General features: G+C 39.6%; 2 protein-coding genes and 1 pseudogene across 2 annotated transcripts; all 3 read right to left on the bottom strand.

The window, feature by feature from the left end:
* LOC104720546 overlaps positions 1–24,478 on the bottom strand; it is a 218,764-nt pseudogene that overhangs the window by 82,955 nt on the left and 111,331 nt on the right.
* Positions 20,762–22,292, bottom strand: LOC104719476. Its single transcript, XM_010437413.2, has 7 exons — positions 21,966–22,292; positions 21,797–21,868; positions 21,641–21,708; positions 21,422–21,554; positions 21,256–21,336; positions 21,090–21,179; positions 20,762–20,991 (listed from the first exon to the last, which is right to left on the bottom strand). Exons 1-7 carry the CDS (start codon positions 22,269–22,271, stop codon positions 20,890–20,892), a joined length of 852 nt encoding a protein of 283 aa, XP_010435715.2. The 5' UTR covers positions 22,272–22,292; the 3' UTR covers positions 20,762–20,889.
* LOC104719477 lies at positions 21,256–23,036 on the bottom strand. Its single transcript, XM_019231224.1, has 5 exons — positions 22,771–23,036; positions 21,966–22,666; positions 21,797–21,868; positions 21,641–21,708; positions 21,256–21,554 (listed from the first exon to the last, which is right to left on the bottom strand). Exons 1-2 carry the CDS (start codon positions 23,009–23,011, stop codon positions 22,509–22,511), a joined length of 399 nt encoding a protein of 132 aa, XP_019086769.1. The 5' UTR covers positions 23,012–23,036; the 3' UTR covers positions 21,256–21,554; positions 21,641–21,708; positions 21,797–21,868; positions 21,966–22,508.

The raw sequence follows: 24,478 nt of genomic DNA, 5'->3' as shown, positions 1-24,478 counted from the left end.
GTGATTGTGGTTAGGTGGCTAGTGGGTATGGGACCACTAGTCATAGTTATTTATTATTATTATTTATTATTAAAAAAAAACGGGTCAGGTTGTTTCATCATGAGACTCGCAGTCATCCATCGCATCCATCGTCCCAAGGCAACAACTTCGAAGACGAAACTGCTGCGGTGTTGCCGGAGCTCCAGGAGGACGTGGTTCGGGCTCTAAATACCCTGCTTCTAGTGCCAAACAGGGATAAGTTCACCACGTTCCTCTCTCCCACACCCATACCGAACACCCAATGGTATGATTTTTCTCTCTTCTCATGTATTGTAATGGTGTTTTGTGAATGTTAGAAGATAAATCTATAGGTCAATTCTCGGTAACAAGAGTAATTTTATTATGATTTCATTTGGTTTATTGTGTCTTTAGGATTGTGTTTGATGATCCAAGTATAGTTAGTATAGGTTTTTCTCTCTTTTTGGAAAGATCTATTGCTTGTGTATTGAGTTTCATGTTTATGTTTACTGATTCAAATATAGATTGTGTTCATTTATCAAACCGTAAAAACTTTTTCTGGAGATTCATGTTTAGGTTTTTTTTCTCAATTATAGGTTTTGTCTATAGACCCATCTTTGCAAAATGATCTTTGTTTTCTCTTAGATGCTCATGATCATGTGGTTCTATGTTCCATGAGTCAAGATAGTTTTTTTGTCTTGGTGAGTCAATGTTTTGTGAATGTGCATGTGCGTATAGTTTCTTTTGACTCATTAACTGATGCCTCTTGTATTGTTTCTTTTGGTTCATGTGTATGGAGCTTTTAAGTAACCTACTGACGAAGGTCCCTTCTACAGCTGGACATGTGTGCCGCGGGACAAACAAGAGAGATACTTCCTTGAGTTCGCTGTAAGGATGTCACATTACATGTCTTCTTTTCACTCACAATAAGCCTTATGTCACATAGCTTTACATGTCTTCTTTTCACTAACAATAGCTCCTTTTTTTTCTAGAAAACCCACACCTGGGATCCTTTGATAACCAGAACTGTTCAAGCTTATTTTGAGGAAATCTGTCAAAAGTGGATTAAAGACATGGTTAGCAATGTGAGGACAAGTCGAGTTCAACCAAACTGGATTGTAAACACTCTCTGGAGAACGATGGAGGATTACTGGGACACTGAAGAAGCACAACAAAAGAGTAAAACCTACTCTGATGCCCGTATGTCTGACCGTAACAGCCTAGGTCCTCACGTCCACCTCTCAGGGCCAAAGTCGTATCGACAGCTTCAAGACGAAATGGTTAAGTAGCTATTATTTTCGCCACTTTCAATTCTTACATAACTGTTATTTTTTTAGTTAATCTCTTCTAACATTGCAGGTTGAGGAATTGGGAAGAGAAGTCCGACTTGGTGAGGTTTTCATCAAGGCACATACAAAGCCTGATGGTACATATGTTGATTGGAAGGCAGAGAAGATTGCAAAAACATATGAGAAGACTGTTCAAGAGAGGTTGTCTCAGCTCGAGGCAGAGTCTTTTGCTGTGTCAGATGGAGAATCACGGCCACGAGACCTCACAACAGAAAGCCTCAAGGACTGCCTTGTCAATGGAACGCATAAGCAAGCATGTGGCTCTTCTACCTTTGTGGCTCTCGAAGAACAGTTGAAGGAAGCTCAATGCATGATAGAAGAATAGGCTGCTCAACTGTAGCGGCGTGATGCAGAAATTTCTGCTCGTGAAGCTGAGCAATCCAAAGTTATTGCTGCCCAGAAGGACAAGACTGAACAATTCTCCATCGTGGAGGAGTTTCTGAGGGAATGTGATCTGCGGTTTCAGAATTTCGTTGCAAGCCATTCAGCTAAAGAGACAACCACATAACCTCTTCCCCAAAATGATCAAACTCCAACTCCATCAACTGGATAAGGTACTCTTCACTTCTAGCTCATCTTATACAATCAGCTGGATACTTTACAAGTATTTTTGCAATAGGTTTCAAATGGGATCGTTTCTTTTTCTTTTTTCAATAGTGAGCTAAATTTTTCTTTGTACCTTCATCTTTTCAACTTGGCAGAACCTTAGGGTATTGTGGATTGCAAGGATCAGTTCCTGATTTAAGAAGGATACAAGCACAAGAAGCCTCACTTGGGAAAAGATTGGAAGAAGCCTTTCATGTTGTTTTCTTGATCAGTGTTTTTTCTTTTTGTTATCTTTTGAACTTGGGGTTGTAATGAATATGATGTTACTTAAGATGTGTTTTGTTAATGTAATATTAATTGTACTAATTTTTATAATTGTTCAAATATAAGAATTAGATCTAAATCCAATTAAATAGAATTTATAAAACAAAATTCAAATATAAAATTTTTATATAAATCAAAATAAATATTTATATAGCGAAATTATTTTGTTATAACCCGAAATATTTATATATAATATGTTTTAAATAGATAATCGTAAATTAATCGTCAATTAGTCACTAAATTTGGTGACTACTTTACAACTAAATTTACGACTATACAAAATAGTCTTAACGTAGTCGTAGCGTAGTCGCTAAATTTACTGACTACTTTACGACTATATCAAATAGTCGTAATGTAGTCGCCATTTGGCATGTTACGACTATTTATTTTAGCGATTCTCGATTAACGACTACTGGTTTTAGTCGCTGTTTAGTTTTAACACACCTTTTAGCGACTAAATAGTGACTAATAGTGTAGTCACTATTTCTCTGTTTACTTGTAGTGGTTGAGAAATTAAAGCTCTCACTGCTTCTTTCTCCCTTTGTATTAGGTTGTTTAGAGCTTTTGTTCCTATTGGCTGTTGCTGTTAGGGTTCGATTTGTTCTTGTTGCTGTTTTTTTTTTTTTATTGAATCTTAGTTTCAACTTAGATGATGTTTATATTTGTTTGACTTGATCTTCCTTGTTTTTGTTTCTTGTTCAATTTTCACTGTTACAGATTAGAATCGTTGAACTCAACCTAGTCAACCGCTCCTCTTTCCCCGCCTCTGTTTCCCTTCCGTCTCTCCGATTTCATGGTAAAGCTTTCAATCGTGAATCGTGGATTTCAGATATTACTACTATAGCTGAAAATATATTGATGCAAGTCACTTATATGTGTGCTGATTTAGTTGTGTATTTACTTTACTTGCCAGTTTAGGCTACACGGCCGATATATAGGAGAGGTCAATCCAAGAAACAAGTAAGTAAAGCTTTCCTACTTGTTATATATGAACGAACATACTCTTTCATATATATGATAAGGAAAAATATTTCAATGGACCTTTATTGAAAGTTTTAAGTAACTTGATTTGTGTTTGTTTGTTCTGTTAATTTTCTTCTGTCTTTGTCACGTGCTATTTCTTCTAGTTAAGATATTTTGTATGACAATGTGAGTCTTTTGGAAATGTAAGATAAGAGTGCTTGTCGTAATTGAAAATTTTGGTATTTGGATTTCATGGTTTTAAATTTGGAATTTCATTTTAGATTTCTGATTTTTACAATTTAAATTCTTTTTTTTTTGGAAAAATATATAATTAGCCACAAAATAATTAGACACAGATTCATAGCTAGACTAGTCACCAAGTAGCTACAGATACTTCGTGGCAGAAAATATGGTCTTTCGTGACTAAATTTGCCACGACCATAAAAATTTTAGTAGCTATACGTTTTTTTTACTAGTGGCGGATGAATAATGGCAAGCCTTATGGGCGTAATGTTAGGTAAATACCATATGTGACAACCCGTCTGTGGACCCCACTAGCCTCACTGCTAGCTTACCCCTATAGGCTGATCCTGCATGGCATCGATCCTAACCCATCATTGTGGATATCCAAATCCACCAGTAGGTTATTGGTGCATCAGACGTTCCTCGAACCCTGGTCCCTCACCCTTTAACAACCTTTCGACAGACAAGTTATCACCAATTGACGTTACAACCCGTCCGTTGACCCCACTAGCCTCACTGCTAGCTTGCCCCCATAGGCTGACCCTGCATGGCATCGATCCTAATCCATCATTGTGGATATCCAAATCCATCAGTAGGTTATTGGTGCATCAGGCGTTCCTCGAACCCTGGTCCCTCACTCTTTAACAACCTTCTCACAGACAAGTTGTCACCAATTGATCTGCAGGCTAGTGGGGTCCACGGATAGGTTGTCACAAAAAAATCGATTTTTATGTGACAACCCGTCCGTGGATCCCACTAGCCTCACTGCTAGCTTGCCCCCATAGGCTGGCCCTGCAGGGCATCGATCCTAACCCATCATTGATCCACCAGTAGGTTATTGGTGCATCAAACGTTCCTCGAACCCTGGTCCATCACCCTTTAACAACCTTCCCACGGACGGGTTGTCACACCATATCCGAAAGAAAATGAACTTCCTAGAAACTGGGAGATAAATTCATTTGATAATTTTGTTCTGTCATTGCTTGAAATCTTTTTGTTTCTCGTGTATTTAACCCATTTTATGAAAATCTAGACTAAAACAGTTACATCTTTTTGATACAGAAAGAGATATCAAAGATTTAGAGATGTTGTTTGTTCAAAAAAAAAAGATCTACAGAATTATGGGCTCACTGAAGCAATGAGATTTGCAATTCATACAATAATTCATTTCAGTATTGTTAAATCTTCAAAACCAAAAAAGGAAATAATAGTAGATACAAAATATATGATTAGATTTCAATGTTTTTTTCTCTACTTACTCATACCTAATTCTTTGACTTGTTTTAATGTATAGTAAGGTTATATGTCAAGCTTAATTTGTCACTAGCTAGGATCAAAAAAATTATGAAATTCAATTGTTAAGTCAAAGTTTAAAAAGTAATGGAAATTTTATTTTAGAATAAGCCTCGGTTTTAATAAATGTGGCTGATGTTTTGGTGAATGATTATTAGATTAATGTTAACTAAATTTGTTGTTAATGAGTTTTGAAGTAAAATTTTATTTAGAAAAACAAATTTATAACTCTAGTAAAAAAAATCATATTGGAAGTGTTTTCAAACAATAATGAGTGATTAGGTAATATAATATTTATTTTCATATCAAATTTTAAAGAAAAATAAAAAACAAAGAAAAATGAAAATAAGAAGCAAGCAAAAGGAACATATTTAGGTTTGTGGATTTAAAATCTAAATTATGAAAATAAATTTTATATATTATTATTTTTGTGATTTTATATACAATAATAAAAATGGTATTTAAATTTTTTTTTTGAGAATTTGTTATAAATACCCTTTTTGAGTTACCCCTTTTAAAAAATACTCTTTTTTGAACATTTTCATTTTTACCCTCTTTTACACAGTTACAATATGTTAAACTAATTATTAAAAAAAAAAATTTGGTTTAGGTTCTCAATTTTATATTTAGGGTATAGTTTTTAGGAGGTAGGATTTAGTATTTATGGTTTAAGGTTTAGAATTTAATTATTTTATATATTAAATAGGGATATTTTTGAAAATGGACACCATAAAAAGGTATTTAAAAAAGTGACATAAAAGTATTTTTAAAAATCTCTCTTTTTTTTGGTTTACCGCATCTAAAATTGTGAGACCGATCCTGATTTGGATTTAGATTTCTTAATTAGAGAAAGCAGATCTAGATGAGTCTGGCCTTCAGCTATGGAGCGATAAAGAGAACCCACAAAGGTGTCTCTACATGATTTTGAGAAAAAACTTGCTCTTTGGAAATGTTCGTTTATGAGATAGACATTTAAATAACATATAAACTAGAGTTTAGTGGATGAGAGATTTTGTGATAGAAATGCGGATAAAGAAATAATTTACTAAACAATACTGTATTATTTTATATGTATTAATTGGAATCGAAATATTTTTGAAAGTCATAGTAAACAATGATTAAAGAAGACTTCCAAAAGTTTCACTTGCGGACTAGAAAACATCCTTGACGCAACTGAATCGAACCGCAGCAACCGAACCAAACCGAACCGAAATTTTGGGTGTTCGGTTCGGGTTCGGTTAAGGCTAAACCGATCAGCAAACTTCTAAAACTAAAATTGGTTCTCGGTTATTTCGGTTCGGTTCCACTGAACCGATCGGTTAACCGAACTTAATTAAACCTAGTAATAGGCAATAGTTTTCACTTCACTTCTTCAAGCTTCTCTCCGCCTCTTTTCTTTTTACGCGACACAAACGGCTAGTGATTCTACTTCCTGTCTGCTTCAATTTAATTTCATCTCTGCATTCTCAGGCTCTTAGCTTAGTCTCTGCATCATCTCAGTCTCAGCTTAACTTCTGTTTGGTGAGATTCATTTATTTGATTTTTCATCTTTTTTTTTCTCTACTTCATTACAGATTACAGTTTCGACTTTGATCTTCTTTAGTTATCTAATTGTCTTAATCAAACGTCATAGAGTATTAGAAATTTAGAATATTAGTTGTTGCTGTCTTGTTGTTAGATTATATTAGTTGGATTTTTTTTTCAACTGATACGTGTTTGTTGCTATTGTTTTCTCTGTACTTGGAGTTTTTTTTTTTTTTTGTGAAATATAGCTAATGGTTGTGACTTTATGCTTTGTAGATGTCTTCTCAAGACAACAACGCCAACATGTTTGAAGGAGAAGAAGAAGAACCTCGACAACCTACTGCAACTAGTGGATCTAAAAGGCAAAAAAGCAGCACAACTGCTAAATCATAGTTTGAGAGATTTTGTTTTAGAGCTCATTCAATATTGTTCTTGTTTACTTGTGTAGCCATATCTTGTTTTTATCCGTGCAAATGTTTCATAATTAAGACAATGTTCAAATTTTATTTGATTTTTTTTTTTTTGCTATCACGTGTTTCATTGTTCTATCTACAATAGATAAAGTATTCTCTTGTTATTACACTTTTTTATCAAATAAGGACTTGTAAAATGTAATTTGAAACGTTAAGATTTGTAAGAATCTTTGATTTATGTCGTCTACACAAATGTTGTTACGACACATCTACACAAGTCTTTGGAACTGTGGTATATACATCGTTTACGAAAAAAAAAATGGTGATGACATAAGTGTACTCTTCTTTTCACTCATTAGAGTATACTGTGGTGAATATTATCATATTATAATATTTGTCTATAATATCAGTAAAGTCTAGAATATTTGTTTCCAAACAATATCTTAGTATTGTATTGCTATACATATTTGTGGTATCTTATATGTAACTAGAATTTCTACCTGTGCAGGCACGTAATTTGAATTTAAAATATTTTCTATCAATATAAATTCTTGGACTCAAATATTAACATTCAAAATTTTGAGTATAAATCTATATAACACTTAACTTACTTAGTATATACAACATATATTGTTGAAGATAATATTTATTTGTTATATCTATTTGTGCGAGATTTTAGTTTAAATTTTTTATCAATAAAAATAATGTGGGATATCGACACCACTTGTATATTTGTATTTAATGCGGGATATCGATATGTTCATGAAACTTTGTGGAAACCATAGGACGACACCCGATCTACGAAATTTACCTCTAGGCGAGAGTTTTCGGGTCGAAGCAAGACTGTCGGCAGACACTTAGGAGCATTGTTGGTCGACACCAAGGAGAATTGTCAATCGACATTTAGAGGCAGTGTCGGTCAACACCAAGAGTTAGTGTCGGTCAACACTAGACCGCTGTCGGTCGATACTAGGCGGCTGTCAGTCGACACCACCCCTTTCAGCACGCGGCTGATACCTGTTTATTCAACACCTCCCAACTTTATTTCTGAAACACGGATGTTACAGAGTTTGTGCAGCTTGAATAAGGACTAACTAGTCAAGTAAGTATCTCATGAAAGCCATGTTCCACATAGAAAAAATATGATGACAAATTGTCATGGCGCATTTCATGGAAAACGTTGGCGGCTGAATTTCTTATTCAAGAAATAAGTATACATTTTCTAAATAGGTATACATTTTCTAATTTTCAAAATAATAATTTCATAAATAATTGCTTTGTTATGGCTCTAGCTCGATATATATACGTGTTTTTCACAAAAACTCCTTCATCATTTTCATTTTTTTATTATATGTTTTGAAATACAACATGGTGAGACCGATCATTGATGATCATGTATTTTTTTTAAAATGCTCTGTCTACCATCAGGTTAGATTTCTCACCTTTTGGAGTTTTAAACTATTTACCAAAATTCAAAACTAATATTTATCATATTTAACAAAAAAATTCCTAAAATAGCTCCATAATAAATATCAATTACCATTTTCCAAATTCCTTCTCCGCTTTCATCCTTATATGATTTTATTTGTTTTTAAAATTATTTTATTACTCAAAACATATGTATAATAAATATAGAAGGTTTTTTTTTGCGTATGTTGCAATTTGAATATTCTAACAAAGATGTATATTATTCAATCGATTTTTTAAAAAAATGCATATATAAATTTCTATACCGAATATAAAATTTTAGACAATGGTTCAAAACCATTATAAATAAGACTAATATGTTTAAGGGACGAGGTCATCTAGCTGGACGGTTTGGATCTGAAACAACCTGACCTTTTTTTTATAATACCCTAATATCTAGTGATCTCATACTCATTAGCAACTTAGCACCAATCAACAACAACATAAAATATAAAACAATTCCAATAATCCAATAACGAATAAACGAATAACATAAATCCAACATCATAAACATGTCACAAAGAAAATCACATAACTAGCAACCTAGCATCCTATCAGAAGCACAAAGCAAATAACTGAGCCTCTAGAACATTCTCCTCTTCAGCGCCTTGATTCCACGTTCACACTTTGCCTTTACGTGCACCACAACACATATAAGATGCATGAGAAACAAGCAAATAAAACATCTCCGAACAAACGCACCGACTCTCTGCACTTGCATCGATCAACGCACTCTGCGTCGACAGGTGCAACATCTTTGCTTGGACCGATGCAATATTCTTGCGCATCGCCGTCAAAACCTAATCGCGTCGACCATTGTACTCCTTTCATCGATCGATGCAGTCACGCGACACAACGCCAAGAATGAGTTACTCCTACTCTCCTCGGCTCTAAGATGCGAGAAACCGAATCCAAAGATTACAACACTCACAACAAGCATTCACCTACTAGCACATAAGAAAACAACTCCCAAAAACACCCAAGCAAACATCTAATCGCTTAGAGCAGAGCCATGTTCATGCACTCACCCTTGCGAATAGACCACGCACGACAAGAGACAACACCACAACACGCTCCTAACATGTTCACGGCCTCAGATCTCCAACCATAGGAACAGATCTCTCAAGAACATGCAAATATCTCATAGAAACTCTCTGGAAAACGTTTTCTCTCTTTTGTAGAAGGTAAAAATGGCTAAACAAGTCAAGGGCGTCGACAATAAACCTTTTACATCGACCCCTAGGTTTCCAAAACCCTAAAACGCAGCAGTACATGTGTTTTGCTTAACTAGTCCCGTAGAGGAAAATCTTTCATCGAACAATGCAGCCTTACATCGATCAATGCACATCTCAAAACGATAATTCTGATTCGCGGATGTTACAATTCTCCCTCACGATCACAAATTTGTCCTCAAATCTAGCACAAAGACTCATATTTAAGGATCTCCCGTGCAACCAACACTATGGTTCACAAATCCTCCGACTACCCCATGAGGAGTCTATCTGGCCAATAACTCGCGTCTCTGATATTATTCGCTCTCAACTCATGCATCTCCCTCAATCTTAGGTATCAACCTTTGAATCTTATCGTCAGGCTACCATGCCTCATCCCTTAAGCTATGGTATCAAGGAAGTCTAATATTTCTCTCGGCTATCACTATAGCGCGCCTTTGGAACGTCAACCGAAGTCAATAAACCAATTATACCCTCAAGCCACAATGTCCTTCGACATAACGGTACACAGGGACCTAATCATCTCTCATGCGTTGTTCGAGATCTCATATCTCTAGAGAAATTATTCAAAGCTCGATCGAGTACCACGCTGACCAGAACTACCTCTATGCCTAACGTAGAACATCATAATGTCCTACGACCAACCATCGCCACAGGGGCTGCTGTAAGACCCCGACCCTAAAATTCTGTACCAACCCGTACATATCTGTTAATACAATTTAGGGCCTATCAATTTTTAATTAGTTAATTAAACAATATGCGACAGTGGTTAAGTAAAAACGGTTTAAACTAAACGTAAACATGCATCCAAATACCATATGGGGTTTAGTACAATGAGAGTCATGCCAATAAACTAGTACATCGTTTTAAAATACTAGAACAAAAATAAAACTATCCAAAGCCACCATCCTCTCCCTTCCTTGCCTTCGTCACGCGAGCTGGTCAGCCACTTAAATCCAGATCCTCGGACCTCTCTTTTCCTGCGACCATAAAAGGAGGCGTAAGCAAACAAGTTTGCTTAGTGGGTTTGCTTAGTGGAGTAGTCATCCCGTCTCACTAGGCTCATTTTAATAATCTCAATCCAACAAAGATCTAATTCAATCAAGTCATGCATGTCAAACAACCCATAGGATAGTTGTCCACATCGTTTAGACCAACCATCGTTTTATTGCAATAAAAACATTAACCAAGACAAGCAAGCAATCAAGACTATATAAACGATCAGTCAAGAGATCGACCATAGAAGTCGGCATAGTCACACACACCTTCAGATTTGATCCTAGGTGCTTACTCTCTGTTTTCCATTGTTCTATACGTACGGTCACCGATTTGGTCTGTTTCAAAACATGGACATATCAGCCATCGTTACCATCCAATGCTAAGACCATAAAATCATCGACGAACTATGGTTGGAGGATCACTTACCGATCTCTCCCTCGACTATGACTTAGTATCTCTCGGTTTAGGCTTGACGGAAATCTCTCTCTCTCTCTTTCTCTAGCGGTTGTTTAAGGATGTTTATGTGGTGCTCTCTCGAGAGCTTAGGGTTATAATCCTATATATAGGGTCGGCTAAACTGCCTTGGGCTTCCCAAAATGATAATCCTTATAGTGTCCCAAGTTCCCTTCTTTTTTGCAACTATCCTTATCCTACCCGAATTGCCTTTTCCGTGAGTTTCCATTTCTCTCGATTTTCCTTTTTCGCGACTCGTCCTAAATATTTTGCAAAGATTTCCGAGTTCGTAAGCCATCCATCGGCCCGTTGTCATGTCGACCCATCCTTGACCCATCGGACCGATCCACCGTTCTTCGATGTGACCATTTACTCGACAGTCCCCACTTCACTGTGACTCGTATTATCACTCGTCTTGTCACTTATACTAGACACTTCAGTATCCCATTTCATCCAAAAACTTACATGCCTGCATCATCAATCACTGTAAAATTGGGATCCATTTTCTTTAATTCAAACATCTGTTCACTATAGTCACTTCGGTAGTCTTGAACTTTCCATTCTCATTCGTACCCCCTTAACCTATCGAACCCATATCCATTGTCCAACTATATCACTGTTTGTCTCTACGTGTACCGCCGCATGTACCGGTTATGTACCGCTACTCGTACGACATACATACCCCTACATGTACTGCTACCTGTATCGCATGCGTACCGCTAGTTCGCCCAGTGAGGGTAGTTACAGCTGCCCCTAAGGCCACAACACATCACAACAACAACAATTATGTCACAAAGACCCGTACATACCGCCACCAAGGACAAACACATAACCAGGACTGCCACCATGGTATCTAGCGTCACTAAGACCACCACCAAGAACTCTGTCACCAAGACCACCGTCACCAAGAACAGTCAGGGTACTAAACGTCACTAAGGCCTCTACCAAGGCACAAGCATCACCAAGACAACTCCCAGGCAAAACGTCACCAAGATAAAACACGTCACCAAGACCACCACCCAGGCAAACATCCCGCAAGATCATGACTTATGATCGCCACACTCTCCGAGAATAGCAAAGTTCTAATGCCCATAAAATTTTCTATTTATGGAACTTTCCATTTATAGAAACTCTAAGCTATTTCCTTTTCAAGACATCATAAGTCCAATACAAAAATACTCATCTTATTAATCATAATATGTCATAATCGTTACAACCTTAACAAAAATACATAATCAAAAATAAGATACAACGACACTAAGCCAACATCACACTTCTCGAGCACTACCTCATCTTTGTATTTAGTCGCACAACCAACCACCCCTAAGCGACCAAGTACCAAGATAGATGGGCTGTAATACTTCATCCGCTCTAGCCACGGATTACACCTTACCACCACCATATCGACTCTTGGACCGAGGTTAGGGGAGTTCAAACCTCGGCCTGCTTCTCGAATCACTTCTTGAACATTTCCTACATCCTCGCCTCTGGCTCCCAAGTCTCCTACTATACTCCATCACAGTCCCACTGGACTCTCATCATGCAAAGGAATCTTCTTCTGCCAAAGTTCCTTGATCCGCCTCTCAAGAACCCTCACCGGTCATATGCGGCTGAAGATCTGCAGGAATCTTAGCCAACACCTTGTCACCCTTGTGAAGACACATCCTCAACATCGACACATGGAAGACCTTGTAGAACGCATGTATAACTTCACAGAGTCTATGGATTTACCTTCAAAATGACAAGAGTGAAACATCCATTGACATTGTCACGAACGGCATCCATTACTATGTATCCCGACCATGTTATAATACTAGTGAAATTGAATCCTTCCCTTGAAATTTAATAATCCAGCGCTATTACTCTTTTTTTCCAACACCCAGAGGTCTTCTTGATTATTATGCAGCAACTAACTTGTAAACAGTGCGAACCAATACAAGGCACAACTGAGAGCAAAACCATTATCATCTGTTAGGAGTTTCAAGGACATTCCTCACTGTAACAACCCGTCCCGTGGATCCCACTAGTCCCCCCCCCTCTATCTTACCCCCCATGGACCCCAAGCTGGCCCTGCAGGGCATCGATCCTAACCCCTCAACGTGGAAATGAAACTAATCATCCAAATCCACCAATAGCTTATTGGTGCGCCAAACATTCCTCGAACCCTGGTTCCCACCCTTTAACAACCTTCCCACAGGACAAGCTGTCACCAATTGATCTGCAGATCTCCACAAAAGACACTTGTCTCGCGGCACTAACTCCCAACAAAGATTAATTTCTTTACAATCATTTTCCATCACGACGAAAATTTCACTTTCATCACCACAACTTCAGATAAGTCTTCTTTCCACACTTCTACAAAATCAAATTTATTTTACTCAATGTTGAGTCTTGACACCTAGTTGATTTTGATTTCCTGACCTAGTTGATTGTTATTTCCTGACCTAGGAACATTAAGAACTTCTGTTTCTTTTTCCAAACATGAGGACTTGAATTGAGCCTCTTTTCCTGCCTTGATGCAGAAAATAAACGAGATAACAGAAAAGCCCAAAAAATCCAAAATGTTGTGAGATGATCAAGGACAGCAAAATGAAGCCACATGAGAAAGCAGATCACAATTTGCCTTTACTGATTGAAACTTAAGACCAAATTTCCAAAGCAGATCCAAAATGCTATAAACCTGAAAACAGCTAAATTTGGGAACAGTTGTAACATCCATGAACCAAATAGTGTGATTTGGGGATGGGTGTCGATCGACACCAGGGGTGTGTCGATCAACACCAGCTTTTCTGGTTCGACCAGATTGTTTTCTTTCGCGAATTTGGGTTAGTTTGGTTTACTTGGTTTGTCTAAACCGGATATATAAGTGGAGAAGCGACCCAGGTCGAGGGTTTTAGGTGTTTGGTCTCCGTTTCGAGAGAGTTAACGGGAGAAAAGTGTTCTTGAGAGTTTAGAGGCTTTTTGTGAGATTTATTGGCTTGGATTGAGAGATCTTTTGTTGTGGAGTGAAGACCTTGTGCTAGGAACAAAGGAGAAGGCTTCTAAGAGTTAGATTCGTCGTTGTTGAGTCAGAATCTTCCTGAAAAAGAGGTGAGTGCTTGACCATGGCTGATCTAAGCATGAGATCTCTGTTGTTATGGTTGTTCCTTGTTGTTCTGTTGTTATGGCTGTTCCTTGTTGTTTGTGGTGTTCTGCATGTGTGGTTTGATTGCTTTCGTGTACCCATAGGTTCCTGTGAAGTTTGGAAGGGTTTGGGACGGTTTGGAAGCGGTTTGGAACGGAGGATCGTAGTTTGGCTTCGTGCAGAGCGCGTCTGCGAAGGCGGTGTCGGTCGACACCATTGACGTGTTAGCATCGGTCGACACCGGACTTAACCGAGTCTTGTTTTCCTGGTTTGATTTGTTGTTTCTGTTTTGTTTGCTAGCTTTAATAATAGAATCTCAGTTGCTTGTGTGTATAGCCGAGTAGATGGGATGATGGCCTCACTGAGTGTTTATAACAATATTCATGCATCTCAATTTGTTTTTGTGGTGCAGGTAAAGGCAAGGTTTGTTCGTGGAATCAAGGCAAATGAGGAGGAGGATTATCCAGGGTCTCATTGTGTGTTGGTCTTGGTTATTTATTAATGTGGAACCTGGTTTAGTAGCATGCTAGGTTGTTGGTTAGAATGGTTAGGAATGTTCCTGTTGTTGGTATGTTTCCGCTGTGCATATTGGTTGTTATTGGTTTGTGTTTGATGGTTTAATTAAGTATTATGGGGTGCTTATTTATGTGATATATAAAAAAAATAACGGGTTGGGTTGTTCCATTTTGGTATCAGAGCGTATATGGTTCTAGGATGGTTAAGTGGACAGTTAGAGCGGTTAGGGATTTAATTGGTTGAATTGATCTCTATGTTGGTTGCGACATGATGTTGTGTGATGGAATTGATTATGAGTAGCTAGTCAATTTGTTTGTGGTATGGAGTCCTCGTATCATCCTCTTCGATCCTGCTTTGTGATTCCACGGTGACTTGTGTTCTTGTGTTATTAGAATTATTTGTTGTTTAGACTTCTGTTCTTGGTGATACAGATGGTTAGAGGTGAGGATGATGTTGGTCGCGGGCGTGGTCGTGGTCGTGGTTGTGGTCATGGTCGTGGTCGTGGTCGTGGTCGTGGACGTGGTCAGAGAGTGGGAGTGGTATGTTGCTTCGGATGATGATCTGAGAGCGCGCTTTAGGGTGACGACCCAAAAGCGAGATTTTTGAGACTCCTTGGATACCGTAGCAGTGAGCCGCGGCTCGGCAGTGAGCCGGTATGTCTCGAGGGTTGCAACCCGAGAGCGGGGGCAGTGTGTGTGAGTGACTTCCTGGATGCCATAGCTTAAGGCGGTTGGCATGATAGCGAGCCGGCATGATTCGTTGGTTGCGACCACGGATGGGGGAAGCACTGAGTTGTGAGCAAATAGGGTCTTGGATGTGAGTATATTGGCTAGAAAGAGCCCTCGGGTTTCAGTCAGAGCTGTGGGGACTGTTGCGACAGTTGCACTGGAAACCTTGGCTGACGGTGTTTCAGTCCGGTCGGAGGACGTGCTGGCCGTGTTGATGGTGGCACGGAGGTCCTTGATGGATGGATGGTGCAACGGGATTCGAGGACAAATCCTTGTTGGTGGGGGAGAATTGTAACATCCGTGAACCAAATAGTCTGATTTGGGGATGGGTGTCGATCGACACCAGCTTTTCTGGTTCGACCATATTGTTTTATTTCGCGATCTTGGGTTGGTTTGGTTTATTTGGTTTTTCTAAACCGTGTATAAAAGTGGAGAAGCGACCCAGGTCGAGGGTTTTAGGTGTTTGGTCGCCGTTTAGAGAGAGCTAGAGGTAGAAAAGTGGTCTTGAGAGTTTGGAGGCTTTTTGTGAGATTTATTGGCTTGGATTGAGAGATCTTTTTCTGTGGAGTGAAGACCTTGTCCTAGGAACAAAGGAGAAAGCTTCTAAGGGTTGGATTCGTCGTTGTTGAGTCAGAATCTTCCTGCAAAAGAGGTGAGTGCTTGACCATGGATGATCTAAGCCTGAGATCTCTATTGTTATGGTTGTTCCTTGTTGTTTGTGGTGTTCTGCTTGTGTGGTTTGGTTGCTTTCGTGTTCCCATAGGTTCCTGTGAAGTTTGGAAGGGTTTGGGACGGTTTGGAAGCGGTCTGGAACGGAGGATCATCGTTCGGCTTCGTGCAGATCGCGTCTACGAAGGCGGTGTCGATCGACACCAGTTAAGTGTCAGTCGACACAATGTTTTTGTTGAGTATCGGTCGACACTGACCTAGTGTTGGCGACACCAGTGACGTGTTAGCGTCGGTCGACATTGGCCTAGTGTCGGTCGACACTTGGACTTAACCGAATCTTGTTTTCCTGGTTTGATGTGTTGTTTGTGTTTTGTTTGTTCTCTTTAATAATAGAATCTCAGTTGCTTGTGTGTATAGCCCAGTAGATGGGAGGATGGCCTCACTGAGTGTTTATGACAATACTCATGCATCTCAATTTGTGTTTGTGGTGCAGGTAAAGGCAAGGTTTGTTCGTGGAATCAAGGCGATGAGGAGGAGGATGATCTAGGGTCTCATTGTGTGTTGGTCTTGGTTANATTGATGGTTAGATGTTATGGAATTAATAATGGTTATTTAATTCATTGGTTTAATGTTTGGTTATTTCCGCTGTTTGTTTTGAATGTGGTTAGGAGAATAGTGAGTATGGGATCACTAGTTTAATTTTATATTAAAAAAAAAAAAAAAAAAAAAAAAAAAACGGTTTGGGTTGTTCCATTTTGGTATCAAAGCGTATACGGTTCTAGGATGGTTAAGTGGAGAGTTAGAGCGTCTAGGGATTTAATTGGTTGAATTGATCTCTATGTCGGTTGCTGCTTGATGTTTTGTGTTGGAATTGATTATGAGTAGCTAGTCAATTTTTTTGTGGTATGGAGTCCTAGTATCATCCTCTTCAAGCATGCTTTGTGATTCCACAGTTACTTGTGTTCTTGTGTTATTAGAATTATTTGTTGTTTAGACTTCTGTTCTTGGTGATACAGATGGTTAGAGGTGAATATGATGTTGGTCGCGGGCGTGGTCGTGGTCGTGGTCGTGGTCGTGGTCGTGGTCGTGGTCGTGGTCGTGGACATGGTCATGGTCAGGGACGAGGTCACGTTCCCGAGGCCAGTGTGAGTGTGACCCAGAGCATGGCCAGTGAGGAGGTAGCGGAGTCACTGGTTCATCCTAGTGTGTCTGGAGACCAAGCTGGTTTGGGTTTTCGGCAGGGCGGATGGGCCAAGTGTCGGTCACAGTGTATCCCCGGGTGTGGGGGTTGCAGCGGAGGGTGCTCCAGGTAAGGAGGATTTCCTGATGGGCTTGCTACCTCAGGTTTTGCGCGGCTTCCAGCAGCAGTGCCGCCAGTGGTTGGTGGGCAGGTTCTAGGGATGTCGCTAGTGGTAGGTGGGCAGGTCCCAGTGGTGCAGCCTGTGGCGGGTTTGCAGGCAGGTGTGCAGCCGGGGGCCGAGGTAGTGGACTCTCAGTATGTGAAGTTGATGGTGAAGCTGCAGCGAGTGGGAGCAGGGTCTTTCTCGGGAGGTACGGATCCGAGTGTAGCGGATGAGTGGAGGGAGCGGATGGAGGATCTTTTCTGGTCGCTACGGTGTCCCGACCAGTTTAGGGTTGATTTGGCAGAGCACTACTTGTTAGGTGATGCACGTGTGTGGTGGAGGTCGGTGACATCACGGATGGTGCAGCGGGATATGACTTAGGTGGATTTTGAGAGGGAGTTTAACTCCCAAGTATTTTCCACAGGCGGCTCTTGATCGCATGGAGGCATGGTTCTTGGGGTTGACTCAGGGGGAACGTACAGTGCGGGAGTTGGATGCAGAGTTCAATCGGCTTGTGGGGTATGCAGGTCGGGCTTTGGAGCCAGAGTCGGCTCAGGTGCAGAGGTTCTTGTTGGCTCTGCAGGATGATCTGAGGACTCGGTGGAGAGTGATGAGCAATGCTACGAGAGTGGAGCTGGTTGAGGTTGCAGCTAGGCTAGAGGACGACTTGAGGTCCAAGCGGTAGTCCGTGGCTGGAGCGGGTACGTAGTATTCCAGCCCATCTCTCTTGATACTTGGTCGCTTGGGGGTGGTTGGTTGTGCGACTAAGTACCAAGATGAGGTGGTGCTCGGGATGCGGGTTGATGGCTTGGATTGTTGTATCTTATTTTTTCTTATGTATTTTCGTTGAGGTTGTAACGATTATGACATTTTTTTAGATAAATAAGATGAGTATTTTTCTTTAGGGGTGATTGTTGTGGTCATGGGAAAAAAAAAAAGGAGAAATAGTTTGGGTTGTGGGAAGTTTCCATAAATATAAGTTTCCACAAAAAGGAGGTTTCCAAAGTTAACAAATTTCTAAAAAGGGAAATTGTTGTGGAAAGTGTTGAGGTAGATCTAGTCGGGAGATACTCGATGGAATCATACTTGTTTGCTCAAGGCTGTGTGGGCCCAACTCATGTGATGCCGATAGCTCGATAGACTTTGTGGTTAGAGAGTGGGAGTGGTATGTTGCTTCGGATGATAATCCGAGAGCGCACTTTAGGGTGACGACCCAAGAGCGGGATTTTTGAGACTCTGGATACCGTAGCATTGAGCTGTGGCTCGACAGTGAGCCGGTATGTCTCGAGGGTTGCGACCCAAGAGCGGGGGGAGTGTGTGTGAGTGACTTCCTGGATGTCGTAGCTTAAGGCGGTTGGCTTGATAGCGAGTCGGCATGATTTGTTGGTTGCGAACACGGACGGGGGAAGCAATGAGTTGTGAGCAAATAGGGTCTTGAATGTGAGTATATTGGCTAGAGGGAGACCTCAGGGTTCGGTCGGAGGTGTGGGGGCTGTTGCGACAGTTGCACGGGAAACCTTGGCTGACTGTGTTCAGTCCGGTCGGAGGATGTGCTGGCCGTGTTGATGGTGGCACGGAGGTCCTTGATGGATGGATGGTGCTGCGGGATTCGAGGACGAATCCTTGTTGGTGGGGGAGAATTGTAACATCCGTGAACCAAATAGTGTGATTTGGGACACCAGGGGTGTGTCTAAACCGGGTATATAAGTGGAGAAGCGATCCAGGTCGAGGGTTTTAGGTGTTTGGTCGCCGTTTAGAGAGAGCTAGAGGGAGAAAACTGTTCTTGAGAGTTTGGAGGCTTTTTGTGAGATTTATTGGCTTGGATTGAGAGATCTATTTTTGTGGAGTGAAGACCTTGTGCTAGGAACAAAGGAGAAAGCTTCTAAGGGTTGGATTCGTCGTTGTTGAGTCAGAATCTTCCTGCAAAAGAGGTGAGTGCTTGACCATGGCTGATCTAAGCCTGAGATCTCTGTTGTTATGGTTGTTCCTTGTTGTTTGTGGTGTTCTGCTTGTGTGGTTTGGTTGCTTTCGTGTTCCCATAGGTTCCTGTGAAGTTTGGAACGGTTTGGGACGGTTTGGAAGCGGTTTGGAACAGAGGATCGTCGTTTAGCTTTGTGCAAATCGCGTCTGCGAAGGCGGTGTCGATCGACACCAGTTAAGTGTCGGTCGACACAATGTTTTTATTGAGTATCGGTCGACACCGACCTAGTGTTGGCGACACCAGTGACGTGTTAGCGTCGGTCGACATTGGCCTAGTGTCGGTCGACACTGGACTTAACCGAATCTTGTTTTCCTGGTTTGATGTGTTGTTTGTGTTTTGTTTGTTCGCTTTAATAATAGAATCTCAGTTGCTTGTGTTTATAGCCCAGTAGATGGGAGGATGGCCTCACTGAGTGTTTATGACAATACTCATGCATCTCAATTTGTGTTTGTGGTGCAGGTAAAGGCAAGGTTTGTTCGTGGAATCAAGGCGATGAGGAGGAGGATGAGTCTCGTTGTGTGTTGGTCTTGGTTATTTATTAATGTTGGAACCTGGTTTAGTAGAATGCTAGGTTGTTGGTTAGAATCGTTAGGAATGTTCCTGTTGTTGGTATGTTTCCGCTGTACATATTGGTTGTTATTGGTTTATGTTTGATGGTTTAATTAAGTATTATGGGATGCTTAATTATGTGATATATATAAATAAAAAAGCGGGTCGGGTTGTTTCAACAGTTTCCCATCAAATGACACAGAATCATAAAGAGACCTTTATATCATTGGAAAGATCTTGCTTTCAAGATTCCAAAACATCTTTCAATGCATAAATACAAGGTCTATAGCAAAGTCAAACGTAGAGGCAAAGTGAGGTAAGAAACCAGTTTCAGCTTGTTCTTCAGTGGTACATTCTCTGATTCTCTACATTGGAAATCATTGCGTCTTTGTCTGCATGTGTTCTCAACATCCTGTACGCTACATATTGTTTGTGACTTTCTTTGTGTATCTAAAAGTCTTGTTCATTGCTTATGTATCTATACCCATGGTTGTATCAGATTTCTTCACTGCTTCTTGATTATCTCTCTTGAGTCTAATACTTTGTCATCATCTTTTGATAACAATATTCTACCTCAGTGATTCAATGGTTGCTCAAGAATCCTCCACAAACCTGCAACAGCAATTCTAAGCTCACAAAGTATGTGCTCACCCAAAGAGATAAAGATGACCGAATGAGAAGTTGAAGATGAAATTGAAGACCGGATGATGAATCTATCGAAATCAACAAAGCGGAAGAAGTTTCTCTCACTAACATTCTATCGAAATCAACAAAGCGGAAGAAGTTTCTCTCACTAACATTCTTGCTCTGATACCATGTTAACAGTTAGAAAGAGATAGAAGAATCTAATTTCTCAATAATTGGAAAAAGAAACTATACAAGTCTGTTATATACTAAGTGTATTAAGCTAAAGGAAACTTAATACACCAACACTATACTAATAATATAGAAACTATACAATATAAGATTATAGTGTTAACATAAATAACTCTATTACTATTTTTGCATCAGTTCTCCTTGAATCACATTTTCTCGTATAACATCTATCTGATCGAACTCGGGTTATCAACATTTATTCTATGGGTATAAATTATTTATGTGTGTTCATGACATACAAATCAAACATATATATAACGAGATGTTTATATACTTATTGAATACTGATCAGTGATCATCTTAGTTTATGGGAACATGAAGTTCGGGTCTTTCCGGCAATGCCATCAATATCCGCGGCCGTGCAGTTTCTTCATCAGAGGAGAAACCAGAGAGTCTCGTATCCTAATTTGAAACAACGAGAGAATAAAGGAACAAGTTATATTCGATATCTCAACTCGCCAAGAATCATATGTTAGAATTCAAATAATGTTGTTTCTCACCCTCTCTTGCGTGCAACGTTGTATAACAATGAATGCCTTAACAAATAGATATACAATCAACAAGATTGCTAATGTTCTCACTAATGGTAACTGCAAAAGACAACAAAACCTTAAATCAGGAAACAGAGGAAATATGCATGTTTGAGAAGTCCTTTATGGAGCTTACCATGAGCATGGTTAACGAGAAATCACCGACTCCACCTAGTAAAACTGGAAGAGAATGGCGCAAGAAGAGCAGAAGGACAAACTGAACCATGAAGATGAAAAAATTAGTGTGTGATCGAACAGAACTTTGGATCCATATGTTCTCAATGACAGAGAAAGAAACAAACTAGCAAGGCAATTATGCGGCAACATATCAAGCTTGTGGGACTATGAAATGAGTAAAGCTCATGATCACCAGCTACATCCCAGGTTATAAAATAAGGATTACGAAGATCTAGTCCCTCGATTCCCCAATCGTTCCTGGGACGTTTCCAACAACAAGAATGGTATTACTACATTGTGCAGAGGAACAGAGAAGGGTATCAAAGAAAGATGATTAAAAGTACCTGAAGTTCATAGATAAGTCTGTGTAGTGAAACAGTTGCCGAGGAGCTGTGTAACCAGGTTTATATTGCTGCAATTTGAACAAAGTTTGGTGAGAAAATTCTCATCTTCATCAAATCAAGAGACTATATGATTAGGTTGCTTTATAGAATTTATACCTGACGACATATTTCACATACAGTATCACCTTTCTCATTGCACCATCTCTGGACGCAATTATGATGTGCAAACTGCAAAGAGTTGATGAAAAAAGACATCGAGGCTTATGAATTAAAAGTTCGGACGGTATCCTGTTTAACCAAAACAACCGGAAAACAAAGACAACACCTTCAATGTTCCAGAGCAAGAACAAGGCGAATCCATGTTAGAATCTTCATCTTCGTCATGACAAATCCTACATTGTTCGAATTTACTCTCACATAAATCAGCTCCTGCAGATACAGATTCAGATGTACCATCTTTGTTAACCAAGTCACTTTTAAGCTCTGCTCTGTCTACCGCCCCAAGACCAGAATCGCTTGTTAATCGATCAACCACCAACTCTAAATGATCTCCCATCCTAATTCTTACCAACAATGATTGAAACCAAATGTCAGAAAAATCAATGAACATTAAGTAAAAAAGAAGAGACATAACAATCAAGCAAACTAAACAGAAAACTTGAGAAGCAAAGTTACAAGTTGGGAGGACAAAACAAAACAAGAATCATATCCCAAAAAAGGTTGTTTTGAACAATGGATACAAAAAGATTCTGATTCTGTGCAAGAAACGAATACATAAAAAAGGTAACTTTCCACCATATCCTTTTCCTTTCTCCTTCTTCTTCTTCTTCTTCTTCATGTCAATTTCATTAATAAAGAAACTTTTGTATCAATCATCATCATATGTTGCATGAGGAGATGCAGTACAACCAGAATCAAAAGGATCTTCAGATCCACAACAATGCCAATACTGTAACACTTTCCCAGAATTTGGTGTATCCATTGTTCCACCAGTGTATACACTCTCAAATTTCCTCTTCGTCTCCCCTAAAACAAAACACCCCCAAAATTCAAAATTTCTTCAAACCCTAATTCCCAAATTAAAGAGAAAACTTTTACAAATTAAAGTAATTAAAAACCCTAAATTGTACCAGCGAAATGAGAAGTGTGGAATCTACAAGCGCGTGGGTGATTGAGGAGAGGATCAAATTGGCTTTTGCAGTTTTTGCAAGTTCTTAAGGTTTTGCTTCCGTCGGAAGAAGAAGAAGCTTCGCAACGTAAGAAGAAGCATTGATGCGGGTTTAGTTTCGGTGTCTTGAAGCTATGGACGGAGTGAGAGTGGATAAGAGTTTTGGGGATTCGGAAATTCAATAGAGCTTGATGAGCCATCATCGTGTTCCCTATGGAGAAATGGAAAACAGAGAAATTAATTAACTCTATCAACAGAAAATAATAAGTTTCCTATTAAAACGGCTACGTTTTCGCACCAAAGTTTATGTAAAAAAAATGTGGTGTTTAATTACCCATGAAATAACCCATGTTCGTTCTGGGTTTATTATCATCTTTCCCTTTTCCCTGGGTTTGTCCATTTTATTAGTAGTAACTTTTTGGATTGATTTTAGGCTGAATAAATATTAAATTTTTGGACCTAAAATATTACTCCATCCATTTCAAAATATAATATGTTTTAGCTAAACATGCAAATATTCACTTTTAAAAATTTGACCAATCAAAAACAAGACTACATAAAATAAATAATTAGAAAATATAAAATTAGTCTAAAAGTTGCCTCAAAAATTGAAGATATCTTATATTATGAAACAAACAAAAACCTCTAAAGCATCATATATTATGAAATTAAGAGAGTATTATTTTTGCATTCTTTGCTGAGTGATTTTCTTCTTATTCGGGACAGTTTTTGAAGAATAAAAACTTACTTTAGGTAGCTGCTGATGTGGAAATTCTTAGAGGGCTCAAATTGTCCATTTTATTAGTAGTAGTAAGGATTGAATCACGAAATTTCGGTTTCGCGTGCCATTCTCTCTCTCTCGTGAAGACGATTTTCTGATCTAGTTTTTAGGTTTTTTTTTTCTTCTTTGCTCTTCAACGAAGGTAAAGGCCATTCAAAGGGTTCCATGAGGGTGTAGTTCTTCATCTCCGTCAGCGGCGGTGTGGAGTAATCCCCATTGATGTAGTCTTGACTCCGGAGAAGCGGTGGAGGAGATTTGCAGCAGAGTTTTCGGTTTGAAGACGCCGAGAGTTGCTTTGAAGAGGCTCAGCCGTCATCTCCGGAAGTTGTGGCTACGGCGGAAGTTGGTGGGGTTAGGTGGGTTTCGTTGTTCGTCGAGGTGGTTAGCGGTCGATCATATGTGATCTTAGATGGCTAATGCGGAGTTCGGAGTTAGAGGGTAAGGTTGAGCCACCGCCGTCTAATTCTACCGTGTTTGGTATCCACCCGTCCAGATTGAAGAGGAACGGCTCCAGAAATCAACGAGATCTGGATAAGGAGAAACAAGGATAGACCTGGAGGTGTTGGGTTGCTAGGTCGGGACCTAACATCGCGGAACCGGTATGTCGGAGTGGCTAGCTAGCTTTCTGGGAAATCTATGGCAGGCTCGGTGTAACGGAGGATTGAGATCGCTGACAGAAACCGTTCTATTTTATCAGTGGTGTTCGATCTCACGTTGCGGGCGGAAAGTTGTGGATCTTGAGAACTCCAGATTTAATGCTCCGACCACTCTGCTTCCGACGAGCAGCAGGATCCGAGCTGCTTTTTCCTTTTCCGGCGAACTTTGTCGATTTCTATTTTGTAACTGGATCTCTTTTGTATGGGCCTTGGCCCATGCCCATTTGGGATGT

Source organism: Camelina sativa, chromosome 10, assembly GCF_000633955.1.
Source record: "Camelina sativa cultivar DH55 chromosome 10, Cs, whole genome shotgun sequence".
Taxonomy (NCBI): domain Eukaryota; kingdom Viridiplantae; phylum Streptophyta; class Magnoliopsida; order Brassicales; family Brassicaceae; genus Camelina; species Camelina sativa.
Note: the sequence above shows the minus strand (reverse complement) of the source record. Positions and strands in the feature narration are given on the sequence as shown.